Here is a 25,453-nt window from a genome sequence, read left to right as displayed (position 1 = left end):
CAAGTCATCTGGAATGTTTCCAGAACATTTTCAATCTCCCCCTTTACCACAATATTTGTCTGCACTCACCTCCTGCTAATGTTTTATGGCTGCCGTGAGGGTTTTAAAAATATTTTTTGCTTATTCACTGAAATGATGCTTTATTGATTCATTGCTTTGATGGTCCATAGCTCCGTTAAATTGATGCTTCAGTGATTCAACTAAACAACAAAACAAAAACAACACACACACAAAATGATGAAAATAAAGAGGTGAGGGGCTAAAGAGTGAGGTCAGAGAAAATAGCAGAGGGAAAGATAAAACATTTTAAATATGACCACACTGTGAGGAAAGCTGACTCAGAAATGTTTCAGCAAAAAGAAATGCTGTAAAACTGTTCTTGAAAACATTGGAGAAAAGTGGTTTTGGAAACGTTCCCAAAATCAGAGGTGGGGAGAAACAATGCGGAATTTCATGGAGAAAGCATTTTATTTCCAGCTTGAAAACATAGTAAATGACTTGTTAGAGAAAGACCTAAAATGGAACAACAAAGCCTAAATAACAGCACATCTCTTACAATAGGGTTTACTGAATACTTTAAACCCACTGTTAAGTCATACTGCTCAGGAAAAAAAATCTTTTCAAAATATTACTGCTCATTGACAATGCACCTGGTCACCCAAGCATTCTGATGGAGATATACAACAAGATTAATGTTGTTTTCATGCCTGCTAGCACAACATCCATTCTGCAGCTCATGGATCAAGAGTAATGTCGACTTTCAAGTCTTATTATTTAAGAAATACATTTCATAAGGCTGTGTCTGGCATAGGTAGCGATTTCTCTGACGGTTCTGGGCAAAATAAATTGAAAACCTTCTGGAAAGGACTCACTATTCTAGATACAATTAAAAACATTTGTGATTCATGGGAGGAAGTCAACATATCAACATCAGGAGGCATCTGAAGAAGTCAATTGCATTCCTCATGGGTGACCTTGGGGGGGTTCACCACTTTAGTGTGGGAAGTAACTGTAAATTAGCAAAATAGCAAAAGAACTAGAATTAGGAGTGGAGCCTGAAGATGTGACTGAATTGCTGCAATCTCATGATAAAACTTTAACGGATGAGCAGTTGCTTCTTGTGGATGAGCAAAGAAAGTGATTCCTTGAGATGGAATCTACACCTGGTGAAGATGCTGCAAATATTGTTGAGATGACATCAAATGATTCAGCTTAGTTGGTAAAGCAGCAGCAGGTTTGAGAAGATTGTCTCCAATTTTGAAAGAAGTTCTGTTGTGGATAAAATGCTATCAAATAACTTGCAAGCTAGAGAGAAATCTTTTGCGGAAGAAAGAGTCAATTGATACGGCAAACTTCATTGTTGCCTTTGTAACTCAGTTTATGGGCTCAGTGGGGCGGAACTTGGAAGGAGTTTTGCAACAACTAAATTTTTTAACAAAATTGTTTACTTTTCCTTAACATACAACACTCATTAAGTATTAACATTTAACATAATAATTCAAGGTCCCGTCAAAGGTTTTCATGGCCAGAATCACTGGAGTGTTGTGTGGTTTCCGAGCTGTATGGCCGTGTTCTAGTAGCATTTTCTCCTGATGTTTTGCCTGCATCTGTGGCTGGCATCTTCAGAGGATGATCCTCAGTCAGCTGCCATCAACAACAAGGCAAGATCCTCCATTAGCAAAAAAGATTATGATTTGGTGAAGGCTCAAATGATGGTTAACTTTTTTAATGCAATGAAGGATTTTCTAATTAAGGTATGCACTTTTTTACATAACTTTTATATGCATTGGGAAACTAAAAAGTTAATGTGATTCTCTTTATTGCAACATTTTTCTTTATTGCTGTGGTCTGGAGATGAACCTACAATATCTCCCAGATATGCCTCTATATGCATCAACTTCAGGTAAAGTCAGAGAAACATGGTGCTGCTAGCATGACCTTCATAAGGAGGTATTTCTGCATGCACTGTGCTTACAGCTCGCCCTGCTAGGCCTAATGCATTGAACTACCGGAAAAATCTCGAGGATTCGTTGTGTTTTATGAAAATCATATTACAGTCTTTTTTGCATATGGCCTTTGTAATTTTCAGAATTTTAATTTGATTTGTAGGCTGTAATAAGAAGCAACCAGACTTCAGCCACTTTCAGCGTATCAAGAATACATTAGCACAATTAAATGTGAGATCTGTTAAAATGACTTTAAAGTTCAGCAAATCCTTTTTTTCCCATTTGTCTGACATTATTTTATACCCCTTTCTTTCTCCCTCTGAGCCAAACAATAACTTCTTGATTAAGTGGTAGACAGGTATTGTTGCTTTCTCCAAATTCAATAAAGAAAGCCTTCCTTCAAAGGGTGATTCAGAACTTCTACAATATGGCAGGAGTGCGGCATGTGGAAAACAAGAATTTCCCCAAGGCAGGTGATTTGTTTTCAAAGAATGAAAGCTGAAAATCTTATCTGTTTTGTTTTTAGAGATTGAAAGCTAAAAATCTTATCCATAATTTAACAAAAATGAAATTGAAGTGATTTCTTAAAGCAATGTTTCTTAATATTAGTTTAAAAAGCAGTAAGTATTAGCAGTTTTAAAAATTTGGGATGAAGTAGTTGAATGAATCAAAATGCTTTCAGGAGCACCGTGATTATGGATGTAAGCAGTAGTGGGGGGGGGCAACTCTGGGTTGGGGAATTCGGGAGATTTGGGAGTGGAACTCGGAGACAACAGGTGTTAGATTACAGAAACCACCTTAGTGGGATATAATGCCAGGGAGGTTGATCTCTGTTGTTTAACCATCAGCTGTAATTCAGAGATATCTCCAGACATTACCTGAGGTCAGCCAGATAGGAATATATAAATATATGAGGCTTAAGCTCAAGTGATACCCATCCACTTCCAAATTGCTCTGTCCTAAGTGAGAAGCAGCATCCCAGATTAGGGACATACTGAACATGTTCTGATCCATCTACAAAGAAAAACATAAACACCAGGAATCATATATGCTGTCCAGAGGATGAGGTAGAAGGCAAGCCTCCGTGCAGGGAAAAGATGAGCCCATTTCCATTCTTAGGTCCTATGAAATCTGGAAACAAGTTCCATACTAGGCTTCTTGTTAATAGAAATTTTGAGGCCTGAGTAAAAAATGGAAAATTTGGAGTCAATTTATTTATTTATTTATTCATTCATTCATTCATTCATTCATTCATTCATTCATTCATTCATTCATTCATTCATTCATTTATTTATTTATTTATTTATGCTGATGATCTTTTTCAAGTTTTCTGATGGAAAATCTGGGGGAACATGGGGGAAAAATTCCTATAAAATATTTAGGTTCTTAAAATTAGTAAAATGCTTCTTAAGGCAAGGGCTTCCACACTAAAAATGTATGGCATGACAAAAGCTAATTTTTCAAAATCGGGAAACTTGTGGGAGTGCTGGAACACCCCCCCCCCCGGCATCTTCTACTATAGATACATACACTATATCCTGCTAGATAGATGATATTTTTGATATTTTTTAAATGTTTTATATTGTCCAACCAGTGAAAGAAGTTTAGGTTTTATGGGAAGTTAAGTACTGCATACATTTAAATCCTCCTCCCCCCAAAAAAGGTTTCAGTTTTTTTAAAAAATAATGAATTCTTTTTTAAACTGCTTTTTCCTCCTTGGCTTCAAAATTCCCTGAAATCTCACTAGCAGCTTTAGTCACCAAATTGTTCTGCTCTCTTCTTTTTCTTCTGTTCTTTATGGCCAGATGGCATTCACAGCCCATCCAAACCTAGATGTGGCACCAACCCACTGCCTCCAAAAAAGCTCTTTGGCACCACAGGGAGTAGGGAAAAGCCCTAAAACCTTCCTGCCGCCAAATAGCCCCATAGAGTTGAAAGGACATATGCCACAGAAAGTGTGGGGTAAGTTCAAGGGCTGGTGCACTGCACTACAGGCCCTTAATCCCAGGAGGGAGCCAAATACAGACTGCTCTGTTCCTGGGAATGCCCCACCCCAACCCTGTCCATGCTGGTATCTGAGCAGGACACAAGCACAGCCCCACTGCAGTCTGAACTTCTGGGTTATGCGGGGGTGGAGCTGTGGGCCAATCAGCTTCCAGTGTGTTTTGCCCTCGGTCAGGTGTCCCAGGGAGAGCAAACATGCTGGTGCAAAGGTGCGCCACTTCCAGAAGCCCTTTGTTCCCCCCTTTAGATGGCAATGCAATGTTGGACTAGGATTAGGAAGATTTAGTTTGAATTTTTACTCTGCTATGTAAGTTTTCTGAGAGTCACACGTTCTCAGCCCAGCCTACCTCATATTGTTTTGAAATAAAACAGAGAAGTGAAGGATAATGTAAACAGCTTTGGGTCCCCATTTTGGAGAAAGGTGGGATTTGCACCACTTTTTTTTTAGAACCAAGCATACACTAAAACATTGCTGATCCAAACAGATTGTAGGTGATAATTGTCTAGATGAACATTGACCAGCTTTTTAAAAAAAAGTATTTATGATTGATTGATTTATATGATTGGTGACTGATTTCTGTGACTGCATTCCAGACAGTGAGCCATCATTTCCCCTGCTATACCACCAGAGGGCTTTTTAAAAAATCACTAATTGCTACTAAGAGTGTGCTCTCTAACATTCTAAAAAATTTGTTTCAGGCATTTTCCACATGGCTTAATTACACTGGGGTAGAACCGGGATCATAAATTCCGGGGTAATTTTATCCCGACTCCTCCCTTCGGATGGCTGCCCATTTCCAAGGAATTTAGTTAAGACCAGGATGAAATACATTTCTTTTGCACGAGACTGGGACTTCTGTATTCACATTGCAAGTCCCACATTCTGATTGTCCTGCATTCTGATTGGCTGTTGTTTTTGTCCTGTATTCTGATTGGCTGTTGTTTTTGTCCTGTATTCTGATTGGCTGTTGTTCTGCATTCTGCTTGGCTGTTGTTTTTGAGTGGCAGCTGCAAGCTACAAGCTGCAAGCTGAAAGCCTCTCATGCCCGGTGTACCGCGTTCTGATTGGCTGTTGGTTTTGAGTGGCAGCTTGAATGAACATTAGGTGGGGAGATCAGGCCACTGGGCGGGAAAAATAAACCGGATCTGCTCCTGATTGGTTTTTGCATGGTAGCAGGCTCTAGCAGGCTCACTCTGGGATTTTTAAAAAGAACCTCCAATTTGGCGATTTTTTAAAATCCTGGGATAAGGGAAATGCCATGTGGACCAGGAAACATGTGAAACATGCGAAAACCTTGCACAAACTGGGATATTTCACTTGCCCATTCCGGGATATTTGGACCATGTGGAAAATGCCTCAGTGACCTCTGAATTCCTAGCTTTCATTGTTTTTAAAGTCTTTAATCCTTTTCCTTGAAGAGTAGTTGTAAAAGAAAAGGATGGCAATTTTCACATGAGATTTGACTGGTATTCTTTCTGTTTCCTACTTCTTGGAAGGTAGACTGAAAATGGAATTTTTAAAAAAATTCTCACCTTCAAATCATCATCTACTATGGTCTGGTTTTGTGAGAAGACACGACTTACTGGAAAAGACAATAATGCTAAGGAAATTAAAGGTAGCAGGAAAAGAGAAAAACCAAACATGAGATGAATTAAATGTATAAGAACCTCAGTCTGCAAGACCTGAGCAAGGCTGTTAATGATAAAATGTTTTAGTGGATATTAGTTCACCTCCAGTGGAAAGTAACTTGATGGCACTTCATGTCTCTCTCTCTCTCTCTCTTTCTCACACTCATACACACACAGCAAGTGGGGTACAGTGCCATAGAGTCCAACTCCAAAACATCCATTTTATCCAGTGGAACTGTTCTCTTACTGATAACACCCAGGCTTTGTGAAATTTGGTCCAGGGGGTCCAAAGCTATGGACTCCCAAGGGGGTGCCCCCGTCCTCCATTGTTTCCAATGGGAGCTAATAGGAGATGAGGGCTACACCTTTGAGGGTCCATAACTTTGGACCCCCTGAACCAAACTTCGCCAAACCTGGGTGGTATCATTAGAAGAGTCTCCTAAAGATACCCTGAAAGTTTGGTGCTTCTACCTTAACAATTGCACCCCTGACAGCAGGCATCCCCAAATTTCCCCAGATTAGCTGTAATTCCAGTGGATCCCCAGGTTCCACCTGGGGGCTGGCATCCCTAGCCGGGGGGGAGGGGGGTTAATTAACTACCAAAAGCATGAGCAAATAGGAACCAGTGTCAGTGTAATCCACCAGGCCTTTGGTTTTGGCTACCTACTACCCTATACCATCTTACTGACCTCCCAACAACTAACCAACAACTTATGTTGGAACATGACCACTGAGGAAAATCTCTTAGTGGGATGCATGTAGTACTAGTGACATCCTCCTTCTGGTATTTTTGCCTTAGCATGATGTTTCACACCATCTGAAGATGTATTTTATAAATCTCACGTATTTTTAGGATTTTTGAAAATGTGCATTATTCTATTTGTTGTAAAAAACCCTCCCCCAACCCTGACTGTGGTTGTGGGTGGTCAGGATACAAATATAACAAAATAAAATAATAAATAACAAGGCTGGAGCTACAATGGAGAAGTCATACACATGGGCAGTTGTTGATTTTGCCCTTTGCAGGTTGTCATGTTATGCCCTTGTTAGTATGGCGCAAGACCAGATTAGCTTTGGACCCTCTGGACCACATTTCACAAAGCCTGGGTGTTATCAGTAAGAGACTCTCCTGATGATACCTCCCCGGTTTGGTGAAGTTTAGTTCAGGGTGTCCAAAGTTATGGACCGTCAAAGGTGAAGCCCCCATCTTCTATTGGCTCCCATTGGAAACAATGGAGGATGGGGGCACCCCCTTTGGGAGTCCATAACTTTTGGATCCCCTGAACCAAACCTCACCAAACCTGGGTATTATCATTAGGAGGGTCCCCCAAACAATCCCTGAAAGTTTGGTGCTACTAGCCTAAACAATGCGCCCCCTGCAGGCCAAAAACCGAAAAAACAGTAAAAATGTTTTTAAAACCCACAAACGGGGGTGGGGGTGGAGCTTCAGACATGAATGGGTGGATTGAACCCAAGAACCCCCCCCCCCTTACCTATGTCCTTGCTTGGTATCTCAGAACAAAGAAACTGAGGAGCATTTCAAATTGCTAGAGCACATGTACTGATCCATACTCTATATAATTTTAGCTTTTCCCCTCCCCAAAATAAAGGTGAGTTAAAACAGAATAAAAATATAGGGAACTGCATCAAATAAAGGTGTCAGACAACCCAGCCATATTTTCTGTTGCCAATTTTTTCCCTTGGTGTACAAATTATTTGTAGGCGTACACACAGGTATACATTTCCTATCCACCAGTATAATGGACATAACAAAAAATATTCAATGGGATGCTCCTCTTAACTTTTCCACTGGCTAGAACAGTAATTTAAAATATATATAACAAATAAGTAGGAATTGCATAGTTTTACAGCTACAGATGGTGGGAATATATATGCCATTGCCATTAGCCTCCACACAGCTTTGACGCATCTGGAACAGCAGGGGAATTATGTGCGAATGCTCTTTGCGGACTTTAGTTCCGCATTTAATACAATCTCGCCACAAAGACTGGTGACAAAACTTGTGGACCTTGGACTCTCACATTCAATCTGTTTGTGGATTAGGGACTTCTTGTCTGGACGTTCCCAGAGGGTTAGACTGGGAAATCGGGTTTCCTCAGTTCTTACTCTAAAATATGGGAGGCACTTCTAACAGAGGCTGCTGTGTGTTGAGTCCTTTTACTGTTCAACACCCTTTATACATATGCCATGATTGTGCTCCTGTCTATCATAGTAACAATTCATTATCAAATTTGCTGATGACAACAACGGTGGTGGGGCTCACATCTCTGGAGGGGATGAGTCTGCCCTATCGGAATGAAGTGGACCGACTGCTCTCATGGTGCAGGAAAATAAACCTGGTTCTTAACACTAACAAGACAAAGGAGCTCATAGTGGACTATAGAAGGAATAGCTCAGAAATTCCAGCCCCTTGACTTTATAAATGTACCGAGATCAAGTGGAGCGGGTGGCTAGTTTTTAAATTTCTGGAAGCGTTATGATTAAAGAGGATTTGACCTGGGAAGTACAGAGGACTGCCGCTGTGGATTAAGAAAGCCCAGCCGGCGACTGGTAACTATCTGAGACTTTTAAGGAAGCTTAGTAACTGGATGGAAAACTCCTGGTGTCCTTTTACCGCTTCGTTAGCTATAGGAGAGTGTCCTAACCTACTGCATCTGTGTGTATGGTTCTCCAGTTGCACAGTGGCGAATAGGAAGGCGCTCCAAAGGGTGATCACCAATTCTGCACAAAGGATTATCGGCTGCCCTCTCCCCTCCTTGGGAAAGAAATCTATAATGCCCTAAGCCTAAATAAAAGCCCAAAATATTCTTGAGGGACCCGCCTCATCCAGCACACTCTCCTTTTAAACCGCTACCATCTGGCAGACTGCATACAGGGCCCCTCAGAAGAACTGAGGACCAAAGGAGGTTTAGAGACAGCTTCTACTCTAGAGCTGTGGCTATGCTAAACTCCGCTGCTTCATATTGATGTATTTGGGGCTGTGTAGGGATGGGTGGAGGATGATGATGTATGAGTCTGAAATTGTGTGCATCGAGGAATGCTGCTGTAAATTTCGTTGTGCGTGCACAATGACAATAAAATGCTTATGCTTATGCTTATGCTTATGTATATATGTATATGTATGTATGTATATGTATATATGTGTATATATGTGTGTGTGTGTTGTAGTCGACCCACGTGGTCAGCGTAAGAACGAGACGAGACGCGGAGATAACATCTGGTGGAGATCGCCAGCAGCGGGAGCCCGGAGGTCCGTGTTCCTAGCGAGTCTCCCGCGTGCTGGTTCCTGGCACCCTTTATTGTTATTCTATCGGGGGCGTGTAGGAGGGAGGGAGGGACGGGGAGTTCGGGGAGAGCGTGGAGGGCCCGGAGGTCGGGAGATCATCATGTGATGCATGATCTCACCACCTGGGGCTCGTCTTGAGAGAGGGCGTAGCGTCTGGAGGCCTAATCCTCACCTGGGGGCAAGACCATTGTCCCCGTCGCCCGGTGACTGAGCCAGACAGTTCATGACCCGTGACTCATAGGGGGGATGAGAAAGTGGGGAGTCTTGCGGAATGCCGACCAGAAGGTCGTGAGGTCCGCGCTTGGCGTCCCAACGTTCCAGTACTCTGCACGGTGCTGCTGGGCTTCAGCAGTGCATTACTACATCTCCTCCTTTTACATTTTAGAAGAGGGACCGAAATGCTAGAGGGGTGACGATTTAAAGGGGCGGCTTTGTCTCCTCCTCGCCCGTCATGGTCAAGCTGACCGAAGCTGCTTGTGTAACACATTAGAACTTGGTTGCGGGGTAAGGGAAATTCGAAGGAAGGCTTCTTACACACGATTACAGGCAATAATGTAGGACAACACATTAGGAAACGAAAACAAAGATCCGATAACGTGAGGCCAATAACAATTAAACCAATGCAGAGCTGCACAATAGCACTCAACCGTATCCTCCCCGGCAGCCAGCTCCAGAGGGCTGACCTCACCAATGGGGCAAGAACAATGTCATATTTCAGATTAGATACAACTTCTTGCAGCTCACGTACTTTCATATGAATCAATTGGGAATTATCAGAAAGATTAAAACAACACATATTATGTACATTCTCACAACCTTTGGTGATGTTAATATTAACAATAAGTAATCCCAATAGCGGCACGATTTTATCAAGTCTAGGGTCGAATTAAACGAAGCGGGAAGTTCCTGCTGCTTTCTAGGAGGCCAGAGCGTCCAGAGCAATGGTGGAGGTAGAATTGATGGACCATGAGGCAATACAGGCCAGCCGGCCAATAGTCTTAGCATTGTAAGAAGTGAGTCCGGGGACTCCCACTCAGGGAAGTTCGCGAGGGAGTACCGAACTCCAGCCGGAGGAAGGGAAAGCGACCCAGCGTCAGCTCCGATCTATTGTGAGGGGTCGAAAGGCAGAGCGGATGGCGGCGGCGGCGGCGTCCGGGCTCCCCGAGGTGGAGCCTTGGGGTGCAGGGCGATGGTGAGGCTGACCACTTTGAGGCAACAAAGAGTTCCGGCAGACGAGTCGGGCGGGAATGTAATTAAACGTTCTCTCCCGCGCAGGTCCAGAATAACCAGCCCTGAGAACCAGGATGCTTTCGAATCACGTGGGGAATGTCCTCCTATGCCAGTGTGCAGTTCCAATTGGCCGAAGCCGATGAATGGAGCCCGTGGGTGAGTTCGCCGTTTAGCTGCGCGCTCGGTGATGCGGGCGCAGAGTGTTAGATTCGTAAGGTTAGCGACAGTCTTGGTGACAAGGGAGAGAGAGCCAGCCCGGGAGGGTTTGGACGACGGGTCCCCGAGTCGGCGCTTCATAGAGTACCCTGATGGATGTAGGCATTCATGAGGCTGGGCTTAGCCCAGAGCTCAGCTAGGAAGTCTCAGAGCGCTTGCAGACGGGGAGCAGGCAGGAAGCTTAGCAGGCTTCCGACTCCCCACAGGTACTGGGCCCAGGCAGAAAGATGAGACGTTAGCAGCGGCAGCAAACTGCTCCCAGATGTTGGCCTGGTGGCTGCGAAAGCTCAGGGGTGGCCGATCGCCATCGGCAGGAAGGCAGCAGAGAGCAGGCAAAGCCGATACTGGCCGCCCGAGGTTGGCGGTGCATGATATGAAAGAGAGCGGCACAGAGGTTCTCCGGGTGTCTCGAGGGTGGTCTTGCTGGCGCAGCAGCTCTAGGGCTTGGCTGGTGGTAGCCTTGGCGTCTCCCCAGGTCATTCGGGTCTTTGGGCGTTAGCGGCAGCGTTCCTGTTGAGACCGCTGGCGGGATCCTTTAGAGAGATGTGTTCCATCTCCGGGATGGGGTTGGTTTCCTCCTGGCGCCATTCCATGGGTTGGCCTGTCATGGCGAATCGGAGTCCACAGGGACCTGTAGGAAGAGGGACTGAAACACACCCCCTTTCCCCAGGTTATGGGAGGGGGCCGGGTCCCGCCAGGCTCAGTTCTAGAGCGGATGGCGGGAGATCGGGATCGGGGTTTTGTTTGAGTTGGGGTTTAGAGTTTAGAGTTTAATATAAGAAGGCTTGTTTTGCAGTCTGTGAAGGTTGCTTTTAATGCAATCCTCCTGGGGGCCGCCTACTCCTCTTTCTTTAATTGTTTGACAGGAGGGCAGGAGGTAGAGGCGACCCTGGTGGGAATTGGCTTCAGAGCGTCATCAGGGTGCGTCAAGGCGCGGGTCGAGAACCTCGAGGGGGAGGAGAACAGGCGGGTCCTGGGGGGATTGTGGGTATGCATGCTTAATCAGCAACACAAAGGGGCTTTTGGAGGCGCCTTTTGGGATGGGTGCATCGAGGAGAATGATGCAATCAGGCGATTAGAGGCGAATTCCTCACACACAAACAAAAGGGGGTTTTTTTTTTCTTTGCAAAGGGGTTTGCACTTACCGTGACCTTGGTGGCTAGCAGGAAGCTGGATGGTGCTAAAATTTTGTGATCGAATTATCTTGGGGAATTGCCGCCCGCCCGAAACCGCTCCTTAAGAAGCGGTTTGACTAAGCGCCTAGCCTTTAACGTGGTACTGATAAAGTTGCCAGGCTGGGCAGCTCATAACTTAAGCGGGTTTGGGTATTGGGGGCATAATGGTGGCAGCCCTTTTAAACTGGGGCCTGTCCTGACAGTGCTGCGGTATCAGGACGGGCCCAGATTTTAATCCAGGGAGGGCCAGTCAGCCAATTGGCCCTCCCAGCCTCTACTGGTCGAAAAATTAGAAGGAGAGGAGGAGGGGAGACGGAAACAGTTTTCGTACGGAAATTAGAAAGTAATTTTCGGAGGGCACGATTGGGATCAATGATCTGTGACGGCTTTATCCATCCCAGACCAAAGTCGTTTTGACCTGACTCATGAGGTCCCTTCCCCAGAGATTGACATGGATGTCTAAGACGATGGGGCGGACTGTCGAGCTGCCGCTCGAGTCCTGGGCTGTTGACCGTGGCGGGCGGATGCTCCGTCTCGCGGTTTGTCTCCCCCCCACCCCAGATGTGCGGGCAAGCCTACGGTGCGGCCACTGGTCGGGCCACTCGGCTGCTCTGATGGCGGTAACATCACCGCCCGTGTCCACCAGGCCCTTGAACATACATCCTTCTATGGCGAGCTCCAGGTATGGGCGGGAGCTCCCGATAGGCGTCTCCACGCTGCGACGGTGGTGTAGGCTGCGCCATGTTGGCTGCTGGGGCTTGTAGCCCCTTTATTGGGTCGGCAGCGGGCAGCGCATGGGGCACGAGAATCAACGGCGCGCAGCTGGCTCCGGCAGGCAACTCCTGTGGGACGTTTGTCCCGACTTGGAGATGGGTGGGTCCTTGGTGCGTGGAGTCGATCACTCCGGGGACGATGAACAGTCCCTGTTCAGCGGCAGAGGCCTTTGGCAGCACTAGCCCAATAGTCCCGGTAGGGCTGGGCTCGTCATACTGGGGTGGGGCGACAAGAACCGCGTGGGGGAACTTAAAGGAGATGGGCTGGGTGCATGCGAGCGAGATGCCAGAGAGGGGGGTGGTTTTGGCAGGGGCCTTGGTGTTTGGGTCTGCTCTAGTATTCTCCCTCCTTGGTCCTGGGCTGGGGAGGCGCCCGGGCGGGAGTTTCCCGACGGGCAGTCGTTTATAAAGTGGAAGCCCCTCTGGCATCGTGGGCACCCGGTTTTAGGTGGCCTCCTCCTCCTGGACGAGGACCCTCCTCCATCGGGGTTGTACGCCCCCCCACGGGCTGCCTACACTCCCTTCGGAAGTGTCCGGGTCTGCCGCAGTTAAAGCAGTCATCCTGAGGCTGCCTCCCGCCCGATGGAGAGTGCTGCGGCGAGAAGGCTAGCAGTGGGCGGAGGATCCGATGTCCTGGCAAGCCTTAAGCATGTCGGCCAGTTCAGGATTTTTTGCCCCAGGCCGGTGATTGCCCTGCGGCACTCCGTGGAAGGCGTTCTCTTTTGCGAGGCGCATGAGGAGCTCGTTTTGGGCCTCTTCGCTATCTACCTGCCTCTTGGCGCTTCCTGGAGCCTGTTCACAAACTTCGGCATAGGAGCTCTTGGGGTTTTGCGGATGGTGGAGAAACTCTGGGTTAGCTGGCCGGCATTGGGGACTTTGATAAATGCCTTATAGGCGCACTCAGAGGCGACGTAAGGGTGGCCTCAGGCAGGACAATCTGATCGTTGGGGTTGGCTGAAAGCATGAAACCGTAAAGCTGAGCGGCTGTGTAGAGCGCCGCGGGCGGCTCCTGCTGATGCATTGCTGGCGGAACTTCAGCTTTCCCAGATCACAAATTGTGCTACAGGAGCTCAGGAGCATCGCGAAGGTGGTTTTCAGTCGTCGGAACCATTAGGTGATTCCCTCGCTGATTGCCTCCAGCATGCCTCTCACGTAGGGGCTAGTGATTCCTACGTCTCGCATCGCTTTGCGAGAGCTCGAGTGAGGATGTTATAGTTTAAAGGCGTTTTTCGACAACCAGCCGAATGGCGCCACCCTCCCCTCGGTATCTGTGAAATGGGCGGGGCATAATGCAAGAATATCGGCATCGTCTTCCGTCAGGGTTTCTTTCTTCTGCAGATGCGTGGCTAATCGTTCTGCGAGAGTTTTGAAACCAGCGCCATTACGATGGCTAGACGGAGGTGCAGTGGCCGAGGAAAATGAAGGCGGAGCAAGGGGAGGCTGGCTGAGCAGCGGGAGAGTTTGAAAATGGGCGAAGAAGGAGCAAGGGGCAGAAGGAGGACGAAGCGTCCAATTTGGTGGATAGAGAAAATTCGGGGTTGAAGTGAAGGTGAAAGATGTCGAAAGGAGGCTGACCTACAGCAAGGGAGCCATAGGTCTGCAGGCTGATGGCGACATAACATTGTCTCCACGTCAGTAGCAGTGACATCGGCGAGCTCTGTCGCGAAGAGTCGCCCGATGTTTTCCCAGTCCTTAGATTCAATGTCCCCCCCCTCTGGGTACCATGGACACTGAGCTTCAATCTCCTCAACCAATTTGAGCAGCTCCCTTCTCTTTACGGGGACCCTGCAGCATTTCGCTAAGCTTTCAGTTCGATCAACGTGCTTGTCATAAGCCCTGCTTTTGCAAGCTCCCATACTCACCGGTGTTCCGTCCGGACGAGAGAGTGTCCTAGGGCGGCGTGTCTCTGGATCGCCGATCAGAGGACGAAGCGATACCGAAACGGTGGTCCCTGGATGCGCCCGATCCAGCGGACTTGATTATCGACGACCCTTCCCAGGCGACGGTGAGCAGGGTGGAGGATTCGAGGATTCCCGGGTTTCGGCACCAGCTTGTAGTCGACCCGTGGTCAGCGTAAGAGCGAGGCGAGGCAGCGGAGATAACATCTGGTGGAGATAAGCCAGCAGCGGGAGCCCGGAGTCCGTGTTCATAGCGAGTCTCCAGCGTGCTGGTTCCTGGCACCCTTTATTGTTATTCTATGAGTGTAGGAGGGAGGACCGGGGGAGTTCAGGAGGCGGGAGGCGGGAGGTGAGATCATCATGTGATGCATGATCTCACCTGGCTACGTGCGGAGAGGAGCGTAAGCGTCTGAGCCGAATCCTCACCTGGGGGCAAGACCATTGTCCCTGCGCCCGGTGACTGAGCCAGACAGTTCATGACCCGTGACTCATAGGGGGATGAGGAGTGGGGGTGCGGTGCGACCAGAAGGCCGTAGGTCCGTTGGCGTCCCAACGTTCTACCACGGTGCTGCTGGGTCAGCAGTGCATTACTACAGTGTGTGTGTGTGTATTCCCACCATCTGTAGCTGTAAAACTATGCAATTCCTACTTATATATATATAATATGTTTGTTTAGTATCCATGTGTTGTAAAACTATAGTATGCATATTTCTCCTATTCTACAGTCACTTCACTGGCTATTACATACTGCTTCCCTCATCCAAGTAAGGCCTTTGCAGGTGACAACAAACACCCTATGAGGTGGATGGGGCTGAGAGAGCTCTGAAAAGCTGTGACTAGCCCAAGGTCACCCAGCTGGCGAGTGTGGGAGTACACAGGCTAATCTGAATACCCCAGATAAGCCTCCACAGCTCAAGCAGCAGAGCAGGGAATCAAACCTGGTTCCTCCAGATTAGAATGCACTAGCTCTTAACCACTACACCACATTGAAAGTGATGCTGTTTCAGGGTGGGGGATAATCCACCCCAAAACAGCATCACTTTCAATATTGTTTAACTGGAGTCCCCAGATTCTCCCTTTAAAGTGGATTTAAAAGAAGAATTTGGACTCTCTAGTTTAAACACCATTGAAAGTGATGCTGTTTGGGGGTGGATTCCAGCATCACAGCGGCTCCCGGGGGGTGGGGTGGGGGCTCAGATTTTGCACTGGGCTCCATTTTCCCTGTATGCCCCTGCCCAGAGGGAAGGGCAGAAGGAACTGCCAGCTGCCAGCTGGGAGCCCAGCTGATGGGGGGCAGGGCAGGGCAGGGCAGGGCAGGGCAGGGCAGGGCAGGGCAGGGCAGGGCAGGGCAGGGCAGGGGAGTCTGCCATCCCCGGCCTCAGAGAGCTGCTTGTATAAGCGCTAGGCCAGGGGCAGGGCTTGGGGAGGCGTGGCCATGCCCTAGGGGTGGGTGGGGGTGTGGCACCCCCGAACCCCCCCATAAAAAATCTATACCTACTTCCCTGATACCAAGCATGGATCACACACTTTCAAGCCTTCTTTTGCATCTCAATGATCAGAAACAGTCAAGATTATCATGATGTTGAATTTTGTACCAAACTCTGTGTGCTATAGTATCATAGAAAAGTTCTTTGTGCTGTCTAGTACATAAAGTTCAGATCCACCCACATACTCTCAGAATGTGTTTTACAAAATACACATTTGTGCCAATAAAATATCAAGAAAAAATTCTGATATTTCTATGCAGAAGAACTCCAACTCTTTTGTTTGGTGGTTTGTTCTGTTCCCTGCCATACAGTTGAACATTATGGCTGCCATTATTTTAGATCCATTGGTTTTTCTACGTCTGTTTTTTTCTTGTTTTGCCCCATCGCTTTCTTTCTCATGTCCTTGTGATTCTCTTCTACTTTTTCTGATGCGTTTCCTCTCTTAAAGTAATTTTCAGTTACTACCTGTCGTCTTTTACTCTACTTCCCATAAAGTGTGCTAAAATGGTCAGCAATTCAATTAAAAACTCATCCTTTGAATTGATTGGGAAGGAATTACAGCCCTAGGGAGTTAATATTTCTCAAAGCTTTTTTTTCAGGCTGACTAAAACATAAGCAACATAGCCTAACTTTATTTTCAGTCCTGTTAAAAAGATTTTCCTCTGGTTTTAAACGGTTTTCGTTGGGGTTAAAATTTTATTCATTCTATGGTTCTGCAAGAGTAGAGTTTATAGAAATTAAACATAACATAACAGAAGGTTAAATCGCCTGTATGGGATGTAGTCCTTTTTATCATTCATAGTCATCATTGCAAGCCCTGTCCTTATGTAAGCAAATCAGATGCCATGATTCTTGCAGCTTCCTCTCTGTCTGTCATGTCTTTTCCAACAATGAAAGATAATGAGACAGGAAGTGAAAAGAATACCGTGTCTTGCAGGGAAACCATGACATTAGGTATTCTGTAGTGGTTATTCAAGAGGGAATTTCTCCTGAACTGCTTATGATATTTTTTTAAAATAATGTAGAATAATAATACAGAATATCCTCTTCTCCCCTCTCCAAGGATCAAATTCCTTGAAACCTTATACAAATATCATAAAATACTGCTTGGCTGAGTATCTTAAATTACAAAGCTCCTTCTGTTTCCTACTGTGAAATGTCTCTAGACCGAAGATTGCACTGTGCATCTGGTAGTCACTTGGCAACTATCCTTCTTGTACAACAGGTTAGTTTACCACTGGCATGACTGGTTTTCCCTCTTATGGGTTGCCAGATGCTGTTTCCTTCATGCAGTGGAGAGAATAGAAGAGGCTAGTGTTTAACTATTTAGCGCAAAGGAATATTAAAAGAATTGGCAACACAGAATAGCAATTTCTTTGCTGTATTAAGCTGGCTGCCAGTTTTGAGTTTTATTTTTAACCCGGGCTATTATGTGTCTCCAAAGCAGCTTCTCCAAACACTACACTTGTCTTGGGGTGCCTTTTCTTCCCCCTTTTCCTCCTGATATGTCCTTAATCAGAGAGAGACAGAGAGGGAGAGCAGTGCATTTGAATGATATTTTGTTGAAAGCTCTTGCTGTGAGAATCAACTGGCTGTTGTGGGTTTTCTGGGCTGTGTGGCCATGGTCTGGTAATTTTGGTTCTTAATGTTTCATCTGCATCTATGACTGGCATCTTTTAGAGGAATGCCTGAAAGATGCTAGTTTCTGTCTGTGGAATGAGATGCAATTCTGTCTGTGGAAGTGACTTGACAGCACTTAACACACATATTTGGCCCCATGCAGGTGAGCTCTGGACTAGGCAGTAGCCATTTGCCAGATTTGTGCCTTCCAGGAATTGGCAACCTAGCAAGAATATCCATGAGATCCATTGTAACCGCTAGACTTGTTTCTTTCCTTCTTATAGTGGAACTGTATTGTGGCTTCATGCAGCCTTACTATGCCATGTCATTATAGAGAAGATTTATGTAATTCAATATGCCATTCAGAATGAAATCCTTACATAAATATATTTATTAAACAAATGATAACCTGTTATGTATGAGAAGAAAGCCTGCTCAGTACTTTCATATTTTGGAAATGTGTCCAGCCAAAGAAGCAATACATCCATTTCTTTCTAATACTGTTTCATCTTCAGTTATATTTGGAGTATAGATCTGTCTGTTCCAGGGAAAGTGTGCAGAAGAGAGCCTGGGTGGTGTAGTGGTTAGGAGCAGTGGACTGTAATCTGAAGAACTGGGTTTGATTCCTTGTTCCTCCACATTAGCAGCAGACTTTCATCTGGTGAATTGGATTTGTTTCCCAGTTCACACACATGAAGCCTGCTGGGTGATCTTGGGCTAGTCACAGTCCTCCTAGAACTCTCTCAGCCTCACCTACCTCACAAAGTGCCTGTTGTGCAGAGAGGAAGTGAAAGGAGGATGTAGGCAGGGTATAAGTCCAAACTTTTTTAATGCTTGCACACACAGGGAAGGGATATTGCCCCTCTTTTGCCCCAACTCCTCCTTTGGTTGTTTCTGGTTTATTCATATCCACCAGGAGCAGCATTTAGACCGAATCCCCAAGGCCTTGTGTTCTTTCGCAGTTATCCTTTGTATGCTTTTTAAGTCTTGCATTTTTGGGCCAAGCTACATGTTACGATTTTTAAAGAACTTGGACCCAACTTGAATTCTCTGCTGCCACATAGCAACTGCAAGGGGATGATCTTTGAAAAATAAAGGAGCGCCCAAACAGACTCAGAAAGCCATTATGAACAGAGGAAGGGTTCCGGTCTTCCTCTTCAAGACATTTTCTTAGTCCAAAATTGTACTGGGGGTTATTCCCGTTTTTGCTGCTTTTTATGTACAGAATACTCCCCACAGAACAGCAAAAATTGGGTAGTCTCTCCACCTGGACACATACCCACAGTTTTTGGACAGGAAAACAGGTGGGGAGGCAAGGCAGGAGTCCTTCCTTCCCCCGTGGCAGTGTTCCAAGCCTGTTTAGACTCCTCTTTTTTTAAAAAAAATTCCCTCCAGTTGCTGTGTGGTTGCGGGGGTACCTGGACCCTCACTTAAAAAAAATGAATGCATAGTTTGGTCCTTAGTCCTGACAAGTAGATTGAATAGGCAATATTTTGTTTTTCATTGGCAGTTACAGTATGAAATGTGTTAGGACTATTTTATGAAATTTTACTTGTCCTGTCTGTCTCTTGATATTCTTTTATATGGATTAGTAACAAATGTGAAGCTTTCTTATGCTGAATGCTCTGTCAAGCTTCAGGTAGAGCCCTTTCCTAGGCTGCTGTATACATGCCTTCCCTGTCTGCCCTATTGGAGATACCAGAGATATTTTGAGTTCTAAGTATATGTGAAGCATGGTTTCTCTGTAGGACAGGGACTGGGTAGTCACAGATATCCAGCCACAGTTCTGACCTTCATTGCAATCTCATGTATCACTGTCATTCATTCTGGAGGTCGCCTTTCTTACAAATATATTTCAAATATCATTCAAATATATTTTGTGTCAAATCTGAAAACTGGCTAGTTTCTACTGGTTTGTCATAATGGTTTTAATGACATGAATTGCAGCGGTGAGTGGGAGGAATACAAACTTACTTGATATCAGTCATATGGGAAAAGGTACAAAAAGTGGATTATATTTAATCTGAATGGCTGTCTGAACAAGAAGATAGTCAGATGCTTAAGAAATATAATTAGACCAAAATGACACTTGGAGAAAATGAAGAATCCTTTGCCGCTTAACACCTACCTTATGAATGGGACTTTCTGAAAAGATGCCAGGAAGGAGGGGTTGTTGCAACCTTTCCTTTGTAAAGGGCAAAGCCTTTGTTATATTTTCAACAAAGCCAGAGAGAAACCATTTGGGTCTCTGCCTCATTTGTCTTCCTTACATTGTTCTATTGAGCTTCAGCGTAATACGTGTCGATTTGTATGCTTTACATTGAAAAATTCATACTTCTTATGTCATTGAAGATAGATACTGTACAGTCCCTTTAGAACTTTTTACTTGGCCAGATAAATAAAAATCCAATACTGTCTCATTAGTGTTGCAGAGAGAAGTACAGTCCTTTGTTTTAAGATGTGGAGCTTTTAGATGATGTTAACAGCATTTTGTGGAATATTGACTGATTTTCTGAAAGGACTAGATATTTTCCAGCAAGGACTTCAAAGAAGGGTTGGCAGCTCTGGAGATTTGAAGGGTCAAACCTGAGGGGAAAGCAGGGTTTGGAAAGGGAACTCAGCAGGGAATAATGCCATAGGGTCCAACCTCTAAGGCAGCCATTTCCACCAGGAGATCTTAACTTGGTCATCTGCGGATCGGTTGCAATAGCAGGACTCCTCCTGGTGCCACCTGAAGTTGGCAGTCCTACTCCAAGTCACAAAAATATAGGTGCCCTATATCTAAGCAGATTTTTCTAACATAGGAATGTTGTTCAGTAGCTTGTTTGCTCAGTAAGTAGGTCAAAAGCTTTGTTCAGTCTCTCAAAGTATTACCAGAATAGAAGTTTAATCGTATACTTGTTATTGAGGAAGTCAGGTACTTACACTTGAAAATATTGATACAGGCAATATATACTTTCAAAGTTACATTGGTCTCTAAAACATAGGCTCATACAATGCTAATATGTTTTGCTGCTCTGTTAGTTCAAAGGAAAATACAACCATGTAAGCTTAAAAAAAATCACTTCAGCATTGATATTTCCAGCTCTGAACTTATTTTTGTGTCTCGGTGTTTTGAGAAAGTAGCATTGATTATAATTATAGTGCAGGTAAGCAGTTACTCCCCATAATTATGTGAATTACTCTTTTAAGTTATGTTAAAATTCTTAACCCATACATTTTAAATAAAAATATTCCGTTTCTTATCTGTTTCTTTTAGCTCTCCACAACCACTTCTGTTACTCTTTTGCCACCTTTTTCTTTTAAAAAACAGTTTGAAGCTGGTATATACTCAGATAACTAATACTTATGCTTACAACTAAGTGGTGGCTTTCTTAAGGGCCCTTAAAATCTTTTTGTAACGGTTGTTAAAAATCAGAGGTCATTTGGATTGTCTTAATGTATTCTTTTCCCACCTACACTGAAATACACACTCAAAAGGAGTGATTATACATGGTAAGTCCAGGTCTGATGCAATATGTTAGCTTAAGTGTAATGAAAGGATAAAGTTGTACGGAGTCGTATTGATTGCTTAACATTTCTCTTTGGAGTCTGATTCATTCTCTCTCTCTCTCTCTCTCTCTCTCTCTCTCTCTCTCTCTCTCACACACACACACACACACACACACACACACACACACACACACACACACACACTCACTCACTCACTCACTCACTCACTCACTCACTCACTCACTCACTCACTCTGATGATTTTGGTTGAGGACAGTGAGATAAAAAGTTTTCATCCAATTTCTATTAAGTGCACATGTTGTGAGTGACAGGAGTCTATGGCGTTTTCTGCATAGACCATATATCCTGGGATAAGGAGATGAAACATCCTGGTTCAGCCATGACTTTTGCATGACTTCCGGGTCTAACTCGGGCCCACCCCGCAAGATTTCCGTTATCCCGTGACTTTAAAAAAATGATAAATTGGCGGGGTTTTTTTTTTTAAAAAAACCCACGCTGTTCCCTCTCCCATGCAAATACCATGGGAGATGAACCGGTTTATTTTTCCTGTTTCACCGCCTGCAGCCAATCAGAACTGTGGAAAATGGGACAGTTCGCGCATATGCGGCACCATTGGCAAGAAAAATGAAAGTAAACAAGGGGGCTGTGCGTAATCACCTGGAGTTCTTCCTTCTGGTCTGAATGCGCTGATGGGCTGCTGTGCAGAGGGAGAAACCAAGATAGAAACATCCCTGTATATAAGATCCCGGTTTTCCCCTGAGATATTTTGTCCGTCCGGAAAACGCCTGTGTGTTCATTCCTGTACACTTGACTGTCTCAGTGCTATAAATCTGAAAGGATTTGTATGGCTTGGGATGAAGAATTTAATCAGTTTCTTTAAAGCTTTATTTTAATATCCTTGTTCCAATATAAGGCAACACTTCATGGTATCCTAACAAGTAAGGATGAGGGAACAGGAATTGAGACTGAACAAATAGCTAAAATTCAGACGTGATATGGCTCTGGTGTTTTGGCTTGTTGTTTTCCTGGCATAACTATTCTTCACTATTATTGTTTGGGGTGGAGTTAAAATCTTTAAGAAAATACTCAGTGTCAAGTATTTGTTACAGTTATGCTTTAACTAAAAACCATGGTGTAAGTATAGTTTGTCATTAACATACATTGAGCATATTGCAAAAAGTAGCTCTCATGAGCTAATTTTATCTTTTGTAAGCCTCTTTGTTATAGAATAGCACTTTTTATAAACCCTGCTTACTGGCATTTACAACAACCTGTAACTTAATCTTGTCATTCCAACATTACTCTAACCTGGCTGGCCCAGCTGGCCTGATCTTCTCCAATGTCAGAAGCTAAGCAGGATGGACCCTGGTTTGTACTTGGATAGGAGACCACCAAGGAAGTTGGGGGCCGTTATGCAGAGACAGGCAATGGCAAATCCTCTGTTTCTGCAAATTTAATTTTTTACAATTGTGAAATTAGAAATAGAGTGTATTAAATGAATGGTTGTAGTTATCTGTATGTATTGTTTGTGTGTGTATTTATATGTGTACATTCTTATGTTTATCAGTGAATTCATCTTTTAAATCTTCTCTATTCTGAGTAAAACAAATTTGCACTTTGAGTCTAACTGCAACATTTTGCTCTGCAGGATTTATGAACGTGTTATAGACGCCCCAGAGACAAATCTGACCCCAGAAAGCAATTTGTGGCTTGGTCAGCGTAACAGAAAACACGGCTTCTTTAAAGTAAGTTTATGAAACTGTAGCATAAAGCTATACATTCATGTTTTGCCTCATAAAACGGTAGTTCATTGGTATTTCACAGTTATTCAAAAGGTGTGTGCAAGTGTGTGCTTTTCACAAGACAAGTGAATCTGACTTGCTGGAGAGATTACATCAGTTTTCAATATATGTGTGTAATATTTTTCTAATATGAATTGTATGAGTCATTTGGGGAACATGCGATAAAACTGAAGCTTTATAATAATTGGTAATGTGCTGTCTGAAGATACATAAACTAATATGACTTCTCTGGTGTCTACTTTTTCTTTCATTCAGAGCTTATTTAAAAGCTGATCACCTGCCTAGTGCTTAGGGCTGCTAGTTAAAACCATATTTTCAGATAGAAAAATATACAGAAAGTGCAATTATGGATGCAGTAGTGTGGAAGAAGTAATGTGGAGCTGACAAGAGGCCACAGTTTTTGCATGAGCATTTTTCCCCCAATCATGCTCATCTGTTGTCAAACCAGGAAATTGAGTAATCCACTGAGCTCTTCCGTTTTCTATTTGTGACTGCAGCCGTAGTACTGATTCAGATGGAGATTTTAAGCTGTATAAATCAGATTTATTTTCCTCATCTCAGATAGAGCTGTGTTGCTCTATTGTGAGGGAAGGCAGTCTTCTGTGTTGGTTAACAAGTTTAAATTCCTCTGTTTTAGGGCTGAGACTTAACCAAAAATTGGCCTTGATTTTTCTTCACAGATACAATTTTTCTTTTTCCAGCAGAGATTCTCATATTTTCATACTTAAAGTGTCTGGTCTCTGGACTGTGTGTTTCTATGTGATGTGGAAGCTGACTTTAAAAAAAGATTAAATGGCAGACTTAAAATTGGCATAACTTGCCCTAGTATGGAAGTTGTATTTTTTGTTTGGTTTTTTTTTGGGGGGGGGGGGAGAGGGAGGGAGGGGAGTGTTTTAAATATTACTGTCTTCTTATATCTTCATATTCTAAGTAATGCTAAATAAAATAAATATAAAATGTCACTGCTAAAATTCATAATAAAATTGTACTTAAATGATACACAATTTACTGTAATATTTAGTATCTTACACATATATCCTTATATTTTCTGCAAGTGTTAAATCAGGAGTATCAAACATGCAGCCCAGGGGTCAGATCCAGTCCCATAAGGGGGTTTACCAGGTCCATAAACCAGCTGAGGTAACCTCCTCCCCCAATCCCGATCTGGCCTGGTGAGCCCACTGGGCTCGACAGGTCAGATCGGAAGTGGGGTGGTTGTGGTTGCCTCAGCTGGCTCACAGGCCAGATAAGCCCTCTCAAGGCAGCCATCCCACCCCACTACAGGTTTGCCAGTCCAGGTCCCCCCTCCTCCAGTCCTGTTCATGGACCAGCCAAGGCAGCTACCCTCACTCTTTCCAACAGATACACTTCCCTGTATTTTCTTGAGGTTATCATGAATTTCCCTTGGCTATATGGCCATTATGCTCAACTTCCATACAAAATGTTCAGCCAATGTTCCCTCTAATTTTTCCTCACCACATGCTCAACTTTCCAACCACTGACTAGATCTTTTGATGGTTTGAGCAAATACATATTTAAATTCAAAGCTTCTGCATGGCATTCAACCTTTTATTCAAATTATCCAGCACATATTTACAATTAAAGCACTTTTCTACTGAGTTGCTAGTGCATGGCTGAGTTGCTAATGCATTTGCATTAGACATACTGGTATAAATAATTGAGCTTTTAAGGGACATCCCTCCATTTGGTAGTGGGGAGGAAAGTGCCCTCAAATTGCAAATGCTTTTTAGGGCAAGAGATGTTCAGAGGTAGTTTGCCATCACCTTCATAGACACCGCTTCATAGACTTCCACCACCTCCCATCCAAATACTAATCAGGGCAGACCCTTCTTAGCTTCTGAGCTTGGGGTAGCCTGAGCCATCTAGGTCCAGGCCAATGAGATGAGCATGTATGCTGAAGATCACAGCACAAATATATGTGAGTCCTCCTTGCCACTACAAGGCTCACCTTTTCCTTTCCTTTTTTCCATTTTTTGGGCCTGCCCCCCATCCATATTATTTATTGAAGATAATAATTTTTAAAAGTCTTTTTTTAAAAAAAGGTGTACTATAGAATCAGAAGCAGACATCATTGATCACCACACCCACACACCATGTCCATGACCACACTCTTGGAACATGAAGATTTTTTCTTAAATTGAGAATATTTGTATAGCAAATATCATGTGCTCACATTTTCATGGCGCTTCACAACACTTTAAAACAAGGCTTGTGTGTCCAGTGCTGAGCCACAGGAATATGATAAAGGTGGCAATATTATTCTCTAAATAGTTATAAATAAAATAGGCAATAGATATATCTTTAGCAAATAATCCATAGGAGACCTCGGACTGGGGCCTACTATGAATGACTGGGACCTGTTGGAACAGAGAGAGAGAGAGGAAGAAGAGAAAGATAGGAGAAAAAGAGAGACAGTGAGAAAGGGAGAGGAAAAAAGAGAAAGGGAGAGAGAGAGAAGGAAAGAAGAGAGAAAATGGAAGAGAGAAGAAAAGAAGAGAGAAATAATAAAAGAGAGAGAAAGAATGGAGAAGAATGAAAGTCAGGAGAAAAAAGGGGAGAAGGAGATAAAGGAGAAGAAAGATTTAGAAAGGAGAGAGAGAGAGAGAGAAAGAAACAGAGAGGAGAGAAAGGAGAAGAGAGATGAAAAAAGAAAGGAGAGGAAGAGCCCAGCAGAGACACACTTGGCTCTTCCCCTACCCTCATGCAGAGGGATGCCACCCCAGTCCACCTCATCTCACTTGCTAAAATTACCTCCCACTCCCAGGAGCACTGGTCCACATCTAGCACATCTGCACAGGACCTTCCCCAGTCAGGTTGGCTGCACCTGACTGAG

The 25,453-nt window shown here is 44.4% G+C and overlaps 1 protein-coding gene across 3 annotated transcripts in view; it reads left to right on the top strand.

The window, feature by feature from the left end:
- NELL1 (neural EGFL like 1) overlaps positions 1-25,453 on the top strand; it is a 678,881-nt gene that overhangs the window by 156,420 nt on the left and 497,008 nt on the right. For all 3 annotated transcript variants that reach the window (XM_048483516.1, XM_048483514.1, XM_048483513.1), the window contains exon 5: positions 22,446-22,542. In XM_048483516.1, coding sequence (XP_048339473.1) covers positions 22,446-22,542 — 97 coding nt within the window. The remainder of the gene's footprint in view (positions 1-22,445; positions 22,543-25,453) is intronic.

The sequence above is a fragment of the Sphaerodactylus townsendi genome, linkage group LG02 (assembly GCF_021028975.2).
Source record: "Sphaerodactylus townsendi isolate TG3544 linkage group LG02, MPM_Stown_v2.3, whole genome shotgun sequence".
Taxonomy (NCBI): domain Eukaryota; kingdom Metazoa; phylum Chordata; class Lepidosauria; order Squamata; family Sphaerodactylidae; genus Sphaerodactylus; species Sphaerodactylus townsendi.
The sequence above is the reverse complement of the archived record's forward strand: the minus strand, read 5'-3'. Positions and strand labels throughout refer to the sequence as shown.